The sequence below is a fragment of the Tachypleus tridentatus genome, unplaced genomic scaffold, assembly GCF_004210375.1.
Source record: "Tachypleus tridentatus isolate NWPU-2018 unplaced genomic scaffold, ASM421037v1 Hic_cluster_2, whole genome shotgun sequence".
NCBI classification, from domain to species: Eukaryota; Metazoa; Arthropoda; class Merostomata; order Xiphosura; family Limulidae; genus Tachypleus; species Tachypleus tridentatus.
In genome coordinates this window covers 26896587-26912077 of record NW_027467782.1, presented here as the reverse complement: position 1 = coordinate 26912077, position 15491 = coordinate 26896587, and the positions used below count along the sequence as shown (strand labels likewise).

Below are 15491 nucleotides of genomic sequence, written 5' to 3'. Positions count from 1 at the left end.
CGGAACCCCACACTTTTGGCTAACAACCAGTTTTTTTCAATAGTGCAAAAAAAATGAAATGTCGCAGATAGATAATATTTTGATTCTTGGTTAAAATGAAATTTTCGTTATTCTGTTGCTTGGTACATCCTGCTGGTATCAATATCGTTTGTTTTACCCTATTTAAATTCCTACATGACTACACGAGGGGTGACGTAGGTGCGCGACATTAAAAAAAATAAAAATAAACGAGCGAGGCCTACGGCGTGCGTACGGATCTGTACTACATACCGTGCCCTGTTTTTTGATTGCACATTATGGCCGTTATCTTACAGACATGTAGACACACACTATATCAATCATGTGTGTGTTGTATGGGACTGTGCGCGCGTATTGTTGTGTAACTTCAAATAGAATGTGACGATGTTTTTTTTTATTCGTGGACCTTGCGTGCGTGGTGGCGAGCTATCACAACACACACGAATTCTAAGAACCGAAACAAAACGTAACACAGTATGCATAGGCATAACGTACATGTGTGCGTGATAAACTACACACGAAGTTGGCTCAGACTAATTCTAAAACCTACCAGGCGTCTCATTACGACTCCAAAATTTCCCTCAGATGCCTTGATACAGAATTTAAGCTCAATATGGATCATGCTTTTACCAGTGAGGATCAGGAGAGTGAGGTACAAAATAAACTTAGATTAAGAATTGTCAATTTGTTATTGGGCAGTTATGTTATGTATTGTAGCCTTGTAAGTTGTAGGATATCTATTTACAAATAAGCATTTAATAGGCCTACTGTGCACAACTCTGACACGCGGGATGGTTTTAATCAACTTCGGACACTCGCAGGGGTGTGGGGTTTTCTAAATTGTTAACTTTTGTTAAATTTGAGCAAATCCAATGAGAATGATGTTCAAGGTAATCCCACTTAATAAAGATCAGTAACCATGTGGGTATGGGTAATTATTTATAATTATTAATCAAAAAATATTAATAAAAGTTTAGAGTGGCAGCCCTGAATTTGATATTCAAAACATAAATAGAAACATGACCTGTACGTGAGACTGGTCTAAATTGTCAATATCCCGTTCCACCCCCCTCCCCCAATGCAATTACAATTTTACAGTTAAGATTTCCAGAAAATGCCGAGTCTTTGATAATTAAAGAAACTAGAACTTTGTGAATTTCAAGAATATGAACTACATTCACAAATCTATGTACAGGCATACAACTTTACGCACAGCTTAGTTTGATAAAGTGAAAACGCAACACAAAGTCATTTGGTTTGAAACATATTACTAAAATTTCATGTGTTTCGTGTGGCCTTAATCAAGTTCCATGTTTAATAATCAGGCTATGTCCACAGTCCTGTAAAATGTTTGATAACCTGAAATCTAGATCTTATATGTGGAAAACTTGAACATTTTGTGTCTGCTCAGTTAAACATGGTTAATTTTGCCAGTGGTAATAGATTCAGTGATTGTATCCACCAATCACATGGTCGGAAGATATTTTGGATTTAGCAGTGTGTAGCTGCCGTATCCGCCATGTGGTCACATTCATGTGTGCGTTCAAACTGCGCGGGCGGGGTTGGGGGAGAGGTACTCGCCTAATGGGTGTATGCCGCTCTAATAGGTTACTTTTTCCCAAGAAAACCATAAACATGGAGTATGATTTGTGCCGGAAAATCCTTAAATATGCCCCCCCAATCCATTTTGACCTAAATATGGGTAAGTTTATCGCTCAAAATGATATTCTTACAGTTCTCACCCGGAGTTCTCGCACCGATTCTCGCTCATGCTCGATGTGTACACGTTGCGCACACCCGTGATTTTAAATGTTGCGCTTGAAATTTAAGAATCACGATCACGCGTGTGCGCACGGCTCCGATCCTCGCCAGCCGGTCGGCCGCACGCAGCTAACTAGATAGCTTCGTACGGACCGGTGCGGATGGTATGTTATCAGCTAACTCGGTAGCTTCATATGGACCTGGATGGGTTCGTTATATGGGGTAATGACTTCCTGCGCATCATGGAGGATTCCACAATGGATGTGAATGTCGAACGTACCCCATAAAATACCCTTAAAATGGGTCAATTGTTCTTCTTAAAAATCCCTAATAATTAATGGGTACCCTTTCTGCCAAAATGACCCAAATGAAAATATAGGGCGATTTGAATTGGGAAACGTCCTACAGTCATTTCGTTTCGTATTTCAATAGGTCAGACCAAAGCCCCTTCCCAGAAAAAGAAAAGTACAGTCATCGATGGAAAAGTTCTGTGGTCCCAAGCTGCCTGTTAAACAAGGGAAATGTGAACAAACTATACAGCAGGCAGAGGTTCAGCAAAGCGGGTCGTCAGTAGAAACTGTTGGTCTATCGACAGCTTCAGAGGGCATCCATCCTTCTGTAGGTAGCAAAGCAAGTATGGATGACAGTTTACAGGCGGAATTGATAATCCCGTCAAAACCAAATCAACCACAAAATTTCCAGTACCCCAATAGGGAATGCAAGCAATTCAAAGGATCATTTCAGCCGTCATGGTACGAAGAAGTTCCTTGGTTACACTACATAGAGTTTTCAGATACGGTTCTTTGTCACACCTGCTTACTGGCAGAAAAAGAGCAGAAACTCAATGCAAAGTACAAGGAATCGGCTTTCCTCCGAGATGGCTTTTCAAACTGGAAGAAGGCAAGGGAAAAGTTTCGAGATCACCAAATGTCGCAGCACCATAAAATGGCAGAAGAGAATGAAATAGTTCTTTCCAAAACATGTTGTTACATTGGCGAAATGTTGGACATGACACTGGGAGAAGAGAAGAAAGAATCTAGGAGCAACATGGCCAAAATCATCGAGAACTTACAGTTCTTGGCTAGACAGGGTCTAGCTTTGCAAGGACACAGCGATGAAGAATCGAACTTCATACAACTTTATCACCTCAGAGCAAAGAACAATTTTAAAATGATTGAGTGGCTTAAGAAGAAAACCAACAAGTGTGTTACACATGATGTTCAGAACGAAATATTAGAGGTAATGGAATTGCAGGTGTTGCGAGATGTGGCGTCTTGTATCAGAAATGGTCGTTATTTCTCCATCCTTGCCGATGAATGCACTGACGTTGCAAACAAGAAACAGCTTACAATATGTGTTCGATGGATTGACGACAATCTGGAACCCCACGAGGACTTCATCGGATTTTATGAAATCCCCACCATAAAGGCAGATACCATCGTATTGGCCATCAAGGACGCGATAATTCGGATGAACTTGACCCTGACCAACTGTCGGGGCCAGTGCTACGATGCCGGATGTCCTATGGCTGGATCACGAAGAGGTGTTGCTGAACAAATTCTCAAAGATGCTCCTAAGGCACACTATACATATTGCCATGAGCATGCCTTACATTTGGCAGTATGTGACGCAACAAAAGGGTCTAAGTTGTTAGCTGATACTCTAGATATCACATACGAAATCTGCAAGCTTATAAAATTTTCACCAAAGTGTCAAGGTCTGCTCGAAAAAATAAAAGCTAACATCAACCTAGAAACAGCAGGTCTAAAGGTGATTTGCCCAACTCGCTGGACAGTTCGCGGCCAGAGCTTCGACCGCATCATTGCCAACCACAAAGCGCTTCTCTTGGAGTGGGACGTTTGTCTGGAAGATCATCTAGACTCTGAAATGAGGGCACGAATAATAGGTGTCAGATTCCAAATAGAGAAATTTGAATACTTCTTCGCTCTTCATCTTGGTGTCGCCGTGTACTCTTTGACGGACAATTTGTCAAAAACATTGCAGAAGACCTGCATGTCTGCAGCACAGGGGCAACAAAATGCAAAACTGGTAGCAGGTGTTCTTGATAAAATGAGGAATGATAGTAATTTTGACAAGATATATGAAGAAGTGCACCGAAAGGCAATGGAGCTCAACATTTTCGAACCTCAAATGCCAAGACAGAAGAGAGAGCCCAAGCGTTTTGAGGTAGGAACCGGTGAGCCATCGTTCCCGTCGTCTCACAAGGAATTCTACAGAAGGCAGTACTTTGAGGTTCTTGGCCTTGCCATTAACGCAATCAACCGTCGTTTTGATCAGCCAGGCTTCCAGGCGTATCGACATATGGAAGATCTTCTCTTGAAATTTCTTTGAGAAGAGGATACTCCTGATGAGCTGAAGTACTTGGCGGACAAATACGGTGATCATCTGGACATCCTTTCTCTCAAGGCACATCTACCTCTCCTCAATGGACTGTTACACGGTGACTCTGAAGATCGTCACTTTGAATGCTTCAACGACATTTATCATAATGTTTTAATTATATTTGTTGTAAATAGTCTGCTATGGCCGAATTATCATTATTTTTACTTCTTCTACATACTTAATGTAAACGATATGTTAGATCACGTTCTGTGTCTCTATTACAGTTTCTTCCATGTCAACATTTAATGCTTCAGTAAGGTACATCATTAGGCTATTAAAACAATGAGGTGGCATTCAAAGATTTATAAATATAACGAAGTGATCTTAACACATTCGCATGGGATACTATGTATGTGCCTTGCATTGTTCCTGTAGTAGACGTTATTCAGGGTTAGGTAAATACAGTTTTCTTTCAACGTTTAATGTCAATGCTCAAGTTATTCTACAGAATAGTAATTTCTGGTGTAGAATGGAATGTTGGTAGGAGACCAGGGTTTATATATTATTTTGTAAGTTTTTGAACTTTAAAAAGAGACCCATCTATTATGTATATGCTTAACCTGTAGACGGTGTTAGATTTTTTAATTAGTTCTATTAAGTTTCTAAGTCTTCTTTGTGGGTACAAAGTTGTAATAAAATGTAATAGTGAGTTTCTAAATGTAGGGTTTTCTCCCTAAAAAGAAAATTGTTTACTTCACGTCTGATATACATATCTTGATGTGTGAGTGTGTGATTGTGTGCATAATAATTCGTAAATATATCAGTTAGAAGCCTCTTATAAATGAAGTTATTAATGACAAGAATTTTATAATCTTTCTTTTTCAGATATATCATCAGAGAAAACAAAGCAGGTAGAAGTTATTAAACACTTAAAATCCTGCTTAAAAAAACATCTGTTGTTATGGGAACCTTTGACTTTCCTAACGAACGTAACATACTGTATGAGATACTAGAACTTCCACTTATTTCAAAGGTTATCGCCTTGTGATTATTATACTGTGACGATTATTCTTACCATGTATAAATCAAAAGTAGGCGATGTCTAGTTCGGGCCGGCATGGCCAGGTGGTTAGGACGCTCGTCTCGTAACCTGAGGGTTGCTGGTTCGAATCCCCCTCTCACCAAATACGCTCGCTCTTTCAGCTGTCGGGGAGTTATAAAATGATGGTCGATTCCACTATTCATTGATTGAACAGTAGCCATAGAATTGGCTGTGGTTGTTGTTGACTAGCTGCCTTCCTTTCTTCTAGTCTTACACTGCTAACTTAGGAACGGCTAGCACAGGTAACCCTCGTGTAGCTGTGGGTGAAATTCAAAAACAAACAAACCCATGTCTAGTTCTGCATATTTAAAATCAGGACGAATAGTGAATATAACTGTCGTTTCGAACGAAAACAAAACGATTAAAAGAGATATCTGTGTTGTTCGTCCTTAATTTTCAAGTGGTAGATTAGAAAGTAGCTGGTGAACACCATCCGCTACAAACGTATGAGCTACTGTAATCGAATTACGTTATTTCACCGAACTCTCAGCCTGAAAAATCAAGAGAGTAAATTCACAGCAACATAATTCGAACTGCGAACCTATTTTAATTCCTAAGTCACGCTGATAAGAGAAACATAAAACATTCTGTATGTGCACCTAATTAAACAGCAAATCTACTGATACATAAAATATAGATCAACTAGATAGTGAACCCCGAATAAACATAATTACTCATAATTGTACTTCCACTCGAAATAAACGTTTATTCATGTTGCATTTATATTACACTTGAAATATATAGTTATGTATATTAAAAGTATATTGTAATTTGAATACACAGTCCACTCTTCTGAAATAAATTCAAATCTACTTTAAGTTTGATTCTTTGACATTAAAGATTAAATTCTTTAACGGACTAATTTATAATATTCAAAATGATTTTATTATATTTAAAAAATAAACAAAAATAAACAAATGTGTTTTACAGTCTGAAGAGTATGAACTATAACTAAGTTACAAGTTCTGATGGACCAAGTGGTTAACGAATTTTCTCTTAGGTTGTCACGTACGCAAAGTAATGTTATCTGTATACACACACTGCTGGCCGAAATCATAAGGCCAATGAACATAAGGAAAAAATAGGCATTTTGCGATGTTAGACTCAATCACTTATTTGAGTAGCACTTCGAAAGATGAAAATAAGAAAAGGAAAAATAAAAAACATTTTCAGCATTTTATAGGGAAAATGTGAACACTATGAAATTAGCACAAATACTAGCTGGCCAAAAGTTTAAGATAATACCAAAAATAAGTCCTAAACAGTGTAGGAAATGCCCAACAAAAGGTCTCAGAAGTAAGTTGCACGGCCGTCATTGCGAATAATTGCAAACATTTGCTTTCGCATGGTCGATATAAGCGTTTGCAGAAGGCTGGCTGGAATGTTATTCCAAATAGTGAAGATGGCTTCACGATGATCAAACACTGTTTCGAATTGACGTCCATTTCTATAGACTTCCCCTGCCATACACCTCCAAACATTTTCAATGGGTTCAGTCCCAGAAAACACGCTGGATGGTCCAAAGGAATCACGTTATTCGCCATGGAAAAGTTCTTTGTCCTGACATTGGCATTGTGGATTGCAGCGTTGTTCTGCTGAAAAGTTCAGCCATTTCCACACAAGCGAGGGCCTTCAGTCAATAAGGATGCTCTCTCCAACATGGCAATGTAGCCAGCTGCTGTTTGACGCCCCTGCATAACCTGAAGCTCCATTGTTCCATAAATGGAGAAAGCATTCCAGATCATGATGGAACCTACTTCATTGTGTCGTGTATAAAATGTCTCCGGTGGGATATCATTATCGTACCAGTAACGTTGGAACTCATTTGGACCATCCAGGTTAAATTTTTTCTCATCAGAGAACAACACCTTTTTCCACTTTTCTACGTCCCATGTTTGGTGCTTCTCAGCAAAGTGTAACCGAGCTGTTTCGTGGTGTGGAAGGAGGCTTGACCTTTGAAAACGTTTACAGATGTTAAAGTTTTTTTCTCGTAGATACCGTCTTATTATTCTTGAGCCGCATTCTGCGTCCGTAAGGGCCTTAAACTGGTTCGACGATCGGCTGGTGTCTTGCCGGACAACCCGTCGAATCGTCCTGCTCAACGCCGGCGAAATTTTCTTGAGCCGACCACATGAAATCCTCGTTCCGTATCCCTCGGGGTCTTTTAAGAAATTTTCAACAGCAGTTTTACAACGCCCAATCTCACTAGCAATGGCACACTGAGAGAGACCTTGCTTTGCAGCTCGACAATCCTGCCACGTTCAAACTCTGTCAGCTTTTAGCCTTTGCCATGTTTTTACCCAATGTAAAACAGGAGATGTCAGTGGGAAATGTTCTCAACGCTTTTGCTTGAACATAAATTACTAAATTTCGTTTCGTGTTTACCGATTAATGCTTCGTTTCAATATGGTCTGAAGCTTTTGACCAGCTGGTATTTAGGCTAATTTCATAGCGTCCACATTTTCCATATTAGATGCTAAAAGAGTTTTTTTATTTTTGTTTTCCATTTTCTTATTTTCATCTTTCGATGCTTTACTCAAATAAGTGGTTGAGTCTAACAACGCAAAATGCATATTTCTTTTTTATGTTCGTTGGCCTTAAGACTTTGGCCAGCAGTGTATATTAGACGTATATTTATATTGATAAATCTCATTATAGTTGAAAATAATTTAACATTAATATTATTTGTTCTCCACTTGTATTCACCGAAGTGTCGTTAAATTATAAAAATAACAAACCATCATAGATTTATATCAAGGACAGAATAATATTTGCATTAGATATTGCTAGGCGAAAATATTAAAAACTGCATACGTGATACTTAAAAATAAGATGAGTTCAATGTATTCCTAACATTTGTTAATCATCAAAGTTTATCCTCCTATATACAGATATCGATTATTTGATGAAAAGAAATTTATTCCAGGTAAATTTTATACAAATATATCTAATTAAACACTGGAATATCCCACCTTTATTTCGTAGATTTGAACTCCCGTCATACCAAACACACTTTCAGTTCAGCTGGGGGGGGACTGTTATAATATGATGATCAGTCTCACTATTTATTGGTAAAAGTGTAACCCAGTTGTTAACATTGGGTGATGTTGATTATATGTCTTCCTTTTCTAGTTTATAACTCCTAAGTTAAGGACAATTAGCGCAGATAACCCACATGTAGCGTTTTGGAAAGTTAAAAAAACCTAGCCAAATGTAGCATTTATGAAGTTACGAAAACTGGTGAAGTACTGAATAAACATTTTGAAACTAGAAAGACGTTTCCATATGTTTTCTAAATCAAATAGGACACGTTAGGTTTGAAAAATATGTGTATCGGTTAATGTATATTATATATTTTTCTTTATAGTTGTTTTTCAATCACCATGGTGAAGATATATATTGATAGATTTGAAGAACACACACCAGTGATGTGTATTAGTTACTATCAAAGAGTCATGGTGTTATAGTTGTTTGTTTTGGAATTTCGCACAAAGCTACTTGAGGGCTATCTGTGCTAGCCGTCCCTAATTTAGCAGTGTAAGACTAGAGGGAAGGCAGCTAGTCATCACCATCCACCGCCAACTCTTGCGCTACTCTTTTACCAACGAATAGTGGGATTGACCGTCACATTATACGCCCCTACGGCTGGGAGGGCGAGCATGTTTAGCGTGACGCGGGCGCAAACCCGCTTGGCCATGCCGGGCCAATTGTTTGTTTGTTTTGTGTATTAGTTGCTATTAAACAGTCATGGTGTCATAATTGTTTATTTGTTTTGTGTATTAGCTACTATTAAGTAGTCATGGTGTTATAATTGTTTGTTTTGAATTTCGCATAAAGCTACAGGAAAGCCATCTGCTCTAACTGTCATTAATATAGCAGCGGACGACTAAAGGAAAGGCAGCTTGTCATCACCACACACCGCTAACTTTTGGGCTACTCTTCAATCAAAGAATAGTGGAATTGACCATGAATTAAAAATTCTCCCACGGGTGAAAGGGCGGGAATGTTTGATGTGATGGGGACTCTAACTCGTAACTCTCAGATTACGAGTCCAGTGCCCTCCTACCCACGTGGCCATGCCGGGTCAGCTAAACGCAACCATTCATGTCATCTTTTTCTTCAATACTTTCTAAGTGTCGATTTTCAATTATAATTTTATCTGAAACTTTAATTCTTGTATTTGAAAATCAGGAAAACAAATTTTGTGACGTAGTTTACGTGACCCTCAAATACACATTGAATATTTAGTCAATATTTATGCCAACATGTAAATATTCTAGCACGTTTAATTTCACAGGACGAACTTCAAGATGTAAAGTACATCACATCTATTAAACCCTGTGTTATCGAAGTATTTCATGTAATATCAGGACTCTTCAGTTTAGCTGGTATACGGTAGATCTAGTAGTTGTTGAGACACTACTCGTGCTGTCAAATTGATTGAACAATATTTTTTTTATGTTTGAACTTATTTAAATCATGACATTTGTCAATGTTATTAAAGTTATTAGCCACTAAACCTAATGTCAGGATTTATCAGTATAATACAGTTTATATAAATAAATATAGATCTTCTCTTGATGAAATTCACTTTTGTGTAAATGTACCAAAACAAATTCAGTATTTGTAATTATTGTTTCTATTTCAGTGACAAAAAATCCAAAAAATCTCTGAAGAAGTTTCTCCACCGTTTACGAAAATCTGTTTCTCGTGAAATGGAGAAATATTATGTTTCGTCATTTTGAAGATCTAAACGATCATGTGACACTGAGGTAACCAATGTGTGACGATCTGTAAGTATCTGGTTTTTATGATTTTAGTAGGATACTGAATTTTTATACTGCGTATATAGAACGTGATGTATTGTATTACAAGAAGCAAGTTTAAATTCATTAATTGTAGCTATTAAGAAGTGGTCAGGCCATGGCCTTACCGCTTTCAAAAACCTACGTTTCTGACTACACACGACTGAATAATCATTATTTCTTAGATGACGATTAAACACTTAAACTTTGTGGGTAAGTGGCTTTACAGAGAATGTTGGGTTTGTTTTCTGTACTTTTCTGATACAACTGGAAGTCGTACTGACTACTTAGACATATTTTACCTGGTGAAATGACGATATTTGGTTAGTAGTCAAGTTATTACATAAAAGTGTTCTTTATACAATAATCATTATCTGATCCACAAAATGGTATTATTAGCATGAACTTTATCGGGGCACCAGTGATCTAGAAACAAACTCCTTTTGATATTATATGTGTAGAGAAAGATAAATTCTAACTTACAATGGATATTTAGTTGGTGTTTTTGGTTTTAGACTATCATACATTTGAACAGAAATATGTTAAAGGTCGAGAGTTCATAATTTTCCTAGCCATTCTGGAATGTCTCTGAATAGATTTATACTGATAATTTCAATTGAAATTACTTACTGGATTTATCTACATTTTGGCTCAAATTGTAGACACTAAGAGACACTTGTTTTTATGTTTTTTACCAACATCCGTGTGGCATGACACTAATTGCATACTTTAACTTTTAATCCATGTTAATATAAAAGAAAAACAACAATCTGTACTTTAACTACAACTGTTTTCTCCCCACGTGACGTATCAAACCCCACTCACGTCACTCTACACCGGAGTATACTAATAATATGGTATCAATTCTCAACCACTCTCCGAATACAGAGCGCCTCTTTTTATTTTAATTGCGGTGTAAGAGAGCCTTTGGTGATCTTCTGTTTTAACCATTTGCAATATTATACTGTAGGGTGTTATCTGTCTGTCTCTCAGTCAGTAAACACTAAAATGATGCCATATAAGGGGTACTTAACGTTATAATTTGTACTGTCGTGACGTTAGTGTAACGTGCACATGCCATAAATCACGAAAAGAATTATAAACTGTACGATACAACACAACATGACGTATGAACTTGAAAAAATATTTTTCTTACTCTTCATTTTGTTTTTATCTGCTGTTGAAAGAAAACACGTTAGAGGTCGTTTCACCAAATATCTAGTTTATTAATATATTTCGTAAGTTAGAATTTAACGAAAGATAAAATGATTATATATTCAACTTATTATTTTGTAGTTAATTCATTACAGGGAAAACAAAACTAACCTGGCAAGTATCATGGTATAATATCTCAGAAAATAAGGTAAGAGATAATTTCAAAATACAATAACAACTATTTCTAACTGATGATTATGTTTTACCAAAGGTCGAAAGGATGAAGTTATTAAAAGTCAAAATTTACCTTATGTAAAAGTTACTGTTATTGTATTTTAATATTATTTATTCAACCTAGCAGGTTCCTTACCAGATATTAGTGGCCCGACATAGCCAGATGGTTAAGAAACTTGACTCGTAATCTGAAGGTTGCCGGTTCGAATCCCTGTCACACCAAACGTTCTTGCCCTTTTAGCTGTGGGGCATTATAATGTGATGGTCAATCCCACTATTTGTTAGTAAAATAGGAGGCCAAGAGTTGTCAGTGGGTGGTGATAACTAGCTGCCTTCCCTCTAGTCTTACACTGCTAAATTAGGGATGGCTAACGCAGATAGCCCTTGAGTAGCTTTGCACGAAATTCAAAACAAACAAACAAAACCGAACCTTACCATTTAATTAAATTATCCTTAAAGACAATAATATCATAGAATAAGTAAAATTAAAAGTATATGTCAGTATTAAGTTCCTAAATAAAACCCACACATTACATCTAATGAAACATGAACACGTAACTGTTACACTGATCTAAAACCACTGTATTTATACTTATGACCTGAAAATAAATACTAAGTATGAAATACCAGTGATCTATTGTTAACACTGTTGCTACAAATACAAATGTTTAAAACCAATTATTAAAGATGTATTTATATAAAAACGTTTAACAACAAAATCATTATCTCTGTAGGTTTTTATTTTGCCATCCAAGTAAGTCTGACAGAAATGAGGTAAGTATTATGATATTTATTCAATCTGGAATCCTATCCCAGCATATTTGGACTTGGATAGAAGATCGTCACAGTACGTTAGAGATAACAACTTTCCTATTGTTCTGCAGACTACTGATCTGTCTCTTGAAGAGGCTCAGAAATTAATCAGTGTCTTATCCAATGCACTTTCTGATTTTACTACCTTGGAAAACATTTCAGTATTTCTGTACAAGCTTTGGCTACTTTACATCTAAAGTCTGATATATCAACAACTTTGGTACACAAGAGTTAGAAAAGAACTCTCACACCCTTCAATGAAGCTTCTTGGTTCTTCTTCATAAGGTAACAAATAAAATTAACAGCGTTATCTTTAACTATTTGCTGGGCTCGAGGGATAGATTGACTTCCCTCAACATCAGGATGTTTGATGGAAGGTATTTCATAACAGTGAGATCCAATAGCTCAACATCTCCATGCAGAGGCTGACAAAGATGTTTCAAACCGATAAAAGCTAACAGTGAAATATCTGGTCTCTTCTTTCGAGTATTTTCAATCTGATGATGACTGTCAAAGAACAAACATTTTTCAGTTTCTATTTTTGCCAGTTCTGTTAACTGCTGGATAACATGTTCAATGAGATGTATATTAAATTTCGGAGTAAAACCTTCCAATAAGGTAGTAAAATCAGAAAGTGCATTGGATAAGATACTGACCTGTCTCTTGAAGAGGTTCAGAAATTAATCAGTATCTTATCTGCTTGTCTGCTGACATTATTTTGTTTTACTTCTGGGTTCTTTCTGGTTCATTGACCAGCATTGAAAATATTTCCAAGCTAAAAACCCTATAGTTAACCTCAGCATGTCGTACCAACCTATGCAGCCATTCAACCATTTCAGCAAATGATCCAGTTGTAAAACATTTCAGTATCTCTATACATGTTTTGGCTACTTTACACCTAAAATCTGATATATCAACAACTTTGGAACACAAGTGTTAGAAAAGAACTCTCGCACCCTTCAATGAAGCTTTTAGTTTTTTCCCAAAGACGGGTATCAAGAGCAAAAAGTTCAAGAAACACATGTGATGAAAACGATTCTCCAAATCTATGTGGTAGATTGTGTATGTACATATTTCATGTGAAGAGTGTTTAGAATAGGGACACCTTAGAGATGTCTCGCTTATTAGAGTTTAAATGGTTTTTAAAATTCATGCTGATATTGGTATTGGTAGAACAGATTGTGTATTTTTAAAGTGTAATATTTAAATGGTTTTTAAAATTCATGCTGATATTGGTAGAACAGATTGTGTATTTTTAAAGTGTAATATTTTACTTTATAAAATGCTGATATTGGTAGAACATATTGTGTATTTTTAAAGTGTAATATTTAAATGGTTTTTAAAATTCATGCTGATATTGGTAGAACAGATTGTGTATTTTTAAAGTGTAATATTTAAATGGTTTTTAAAATTCATGCTGATATTGGTAGAACAGATTGTGTATTTTTAAAGTGTAATATTTAAATGGTTTTTAAAATTCATGCTGATATTGGTAGAACAGATTGTGTATTTTTAAAGTGTAATATTTAAATGGTTTTTAAAATTCATGCTGATATTGGTAGAACAGATTGTGTATTTTAAAGTGTAATATTTAAATGGCTTTTAAAATTCACGCTGATATTGGTAGAACAGATTGCGTATTTTTAAAGTGTAATATTTGAGTTTATAAAAGTGTAGAGTGAGGGAATTTCTCAGTTTTTTAAATAAAATTACTTTGAAAAATTGGTTCTTGGTCTGACCTGAAATTAGTGTGCATTAGTGTGAAGTAAGGAATAGGAGCAGAATTGGAGAATACTATCAAACTCCAAACCATCACACTCCAAAGAAAAGTGTTATTTCTTCAGTTTCGAAGAGGGCAATTAGCACATCTTCTGGTGTGATTAGCAACAAGACCTTTCAAAATCCTCTTGATGTCAGTGATATTCCCTTTGTTGAACCAAACTGTGAGAAAACAAAAGACAGATAAGGGAGAAGACAGTTGCATTCCCTCTTGTCTAAACTGCTAAATTAGGGACGGCTAGCGCAGATAGCCCTCGAGTAACTTTGCCCGAAATTCAAAAACAAAACAGATATCAAGACAAAGCTAGTTTAGACGCTATTTAATCTTGTATCAATCGACATTTTTTTATTTCAAACTTAAGTAAAAGTTACTTGAATCATTAATTGGTTTTCAAATCAGAGACGGATTAAGCGTTTTACATCGTATTTGAAAAGATTTTATCTTAACGTTTTTAAATTTCTCTTTATTAGTTTTACTTTTTGAGCTAAAAAATAAAGTTTGTAGAATACCTGTTGTGGGCCTGTCGTAGATACCCCCTTGTTAAGTTTAAACCCACACACAAACATATTTTATTTAGTGAATAAAACCCACCATCAATTCTTGAACCTCCCTTTCATGTCGTGGCAAAAACGAGAAAAAGATTCAGTTCATTGTTATTATTTTTTATACCAAAAACACTTGAATAACATTCAACATAACCATTATGATTTATTTGTTAGAATTATGAATTGTCAGTTTGGGAAATCCTTACTTATAGAAAATGATGAAGAGTACTGGGACAGAACATCAGTTTCATCACTGAAAGGGCGAGCATGTTTGGTGTGATGGGGATTCGAACCCACGATCTTCAGATTGCGAGTCGAGTGCCTTAACCGCCTGGTCATGCTGGACTCACTCGGGAGTTACAAATTTACATAAAATTTAGAGATTTATAGAAATATCTGAGACAAAACAGAAAGAACGATAACACCCAGAACAATATTTATTAGAAATACAGGGTGTTCGGAAAGTCACTGTGCACTTATATATTTATTAACAGACATGTTTCAATATCGAATAGGAGGTAAATATGAATGATAATTGCAAAAAATGTTGAAAGTGACCCCCGTTGGCATCAATACAGGCTTGGATCCTTCTTATTTTGTTTCTAAACATCGCTATCAGTTGCTGGCTTGAAATAGACTGAATGAATGCTGTTATCGCTGTTTTCAAAACTAAACAGTGACTTTCCGAATACAGGGATGAAGGTAATATTGACAACAGTAAGATACACATTTAGTACGAAGTAATCCAAATGGGTGTATAGCCATTTCAAAACTACCACTGACAACAGGTGACAGGATGAAAGGTTTTAAGTGACAATGAAACACACACAACGAGATGACCAAAGTTAGAAACGTGTACTTTTAGCAGGTGCATTCTATATCGAATTATTTAGTAAGGATGAAAGACATTTTGTTTGATGGGATAGAGAAAAATG

The 15491-nt window shown here is 36.3% G+C and overlaps 1 protein-coding gene across 8 annotated transcripts; it reads left to right on the top strand.

The window, feature by feature from the left end:
- Positions 1-333: 333 nt before the first annotated feature.
- LOC143242449 (zinc finger MYM-type protein 1-like) lies at positions 334-13956 on the top strand. 8 transcript variants are annotated; one of them, XR_013022706.1, is made up of 4 exons: positions 334-670; positions 9873-10017; positions 11340-11392; positions 12153-13956. XR_013022706.1 is itself a non-coding variant. In XM_076485852.1 (2 exons), the coding sequence occupies exons 1-2, from the start codon at positions 632-634 to the stop codon at positions 4129-4131; spliced, it is 1959 nt and encodes a 652-aa protein (XP_076341967.1). In that variant the 5' UTR covers positions 334-631; the 3' UTR covers positions 4132-5001. The 8 variants fall into 8 exon arrangements, 1 of the variants encoding a protein (XP_076341967.1); XR_013022707.1 differs by lacking the exon at positions 11340-11392; XR_013022703.1 differs by having other exon boundaries at positions 9873-11392.
- Positions 13957-15491: the final 1535 nt, after the last annotated feature.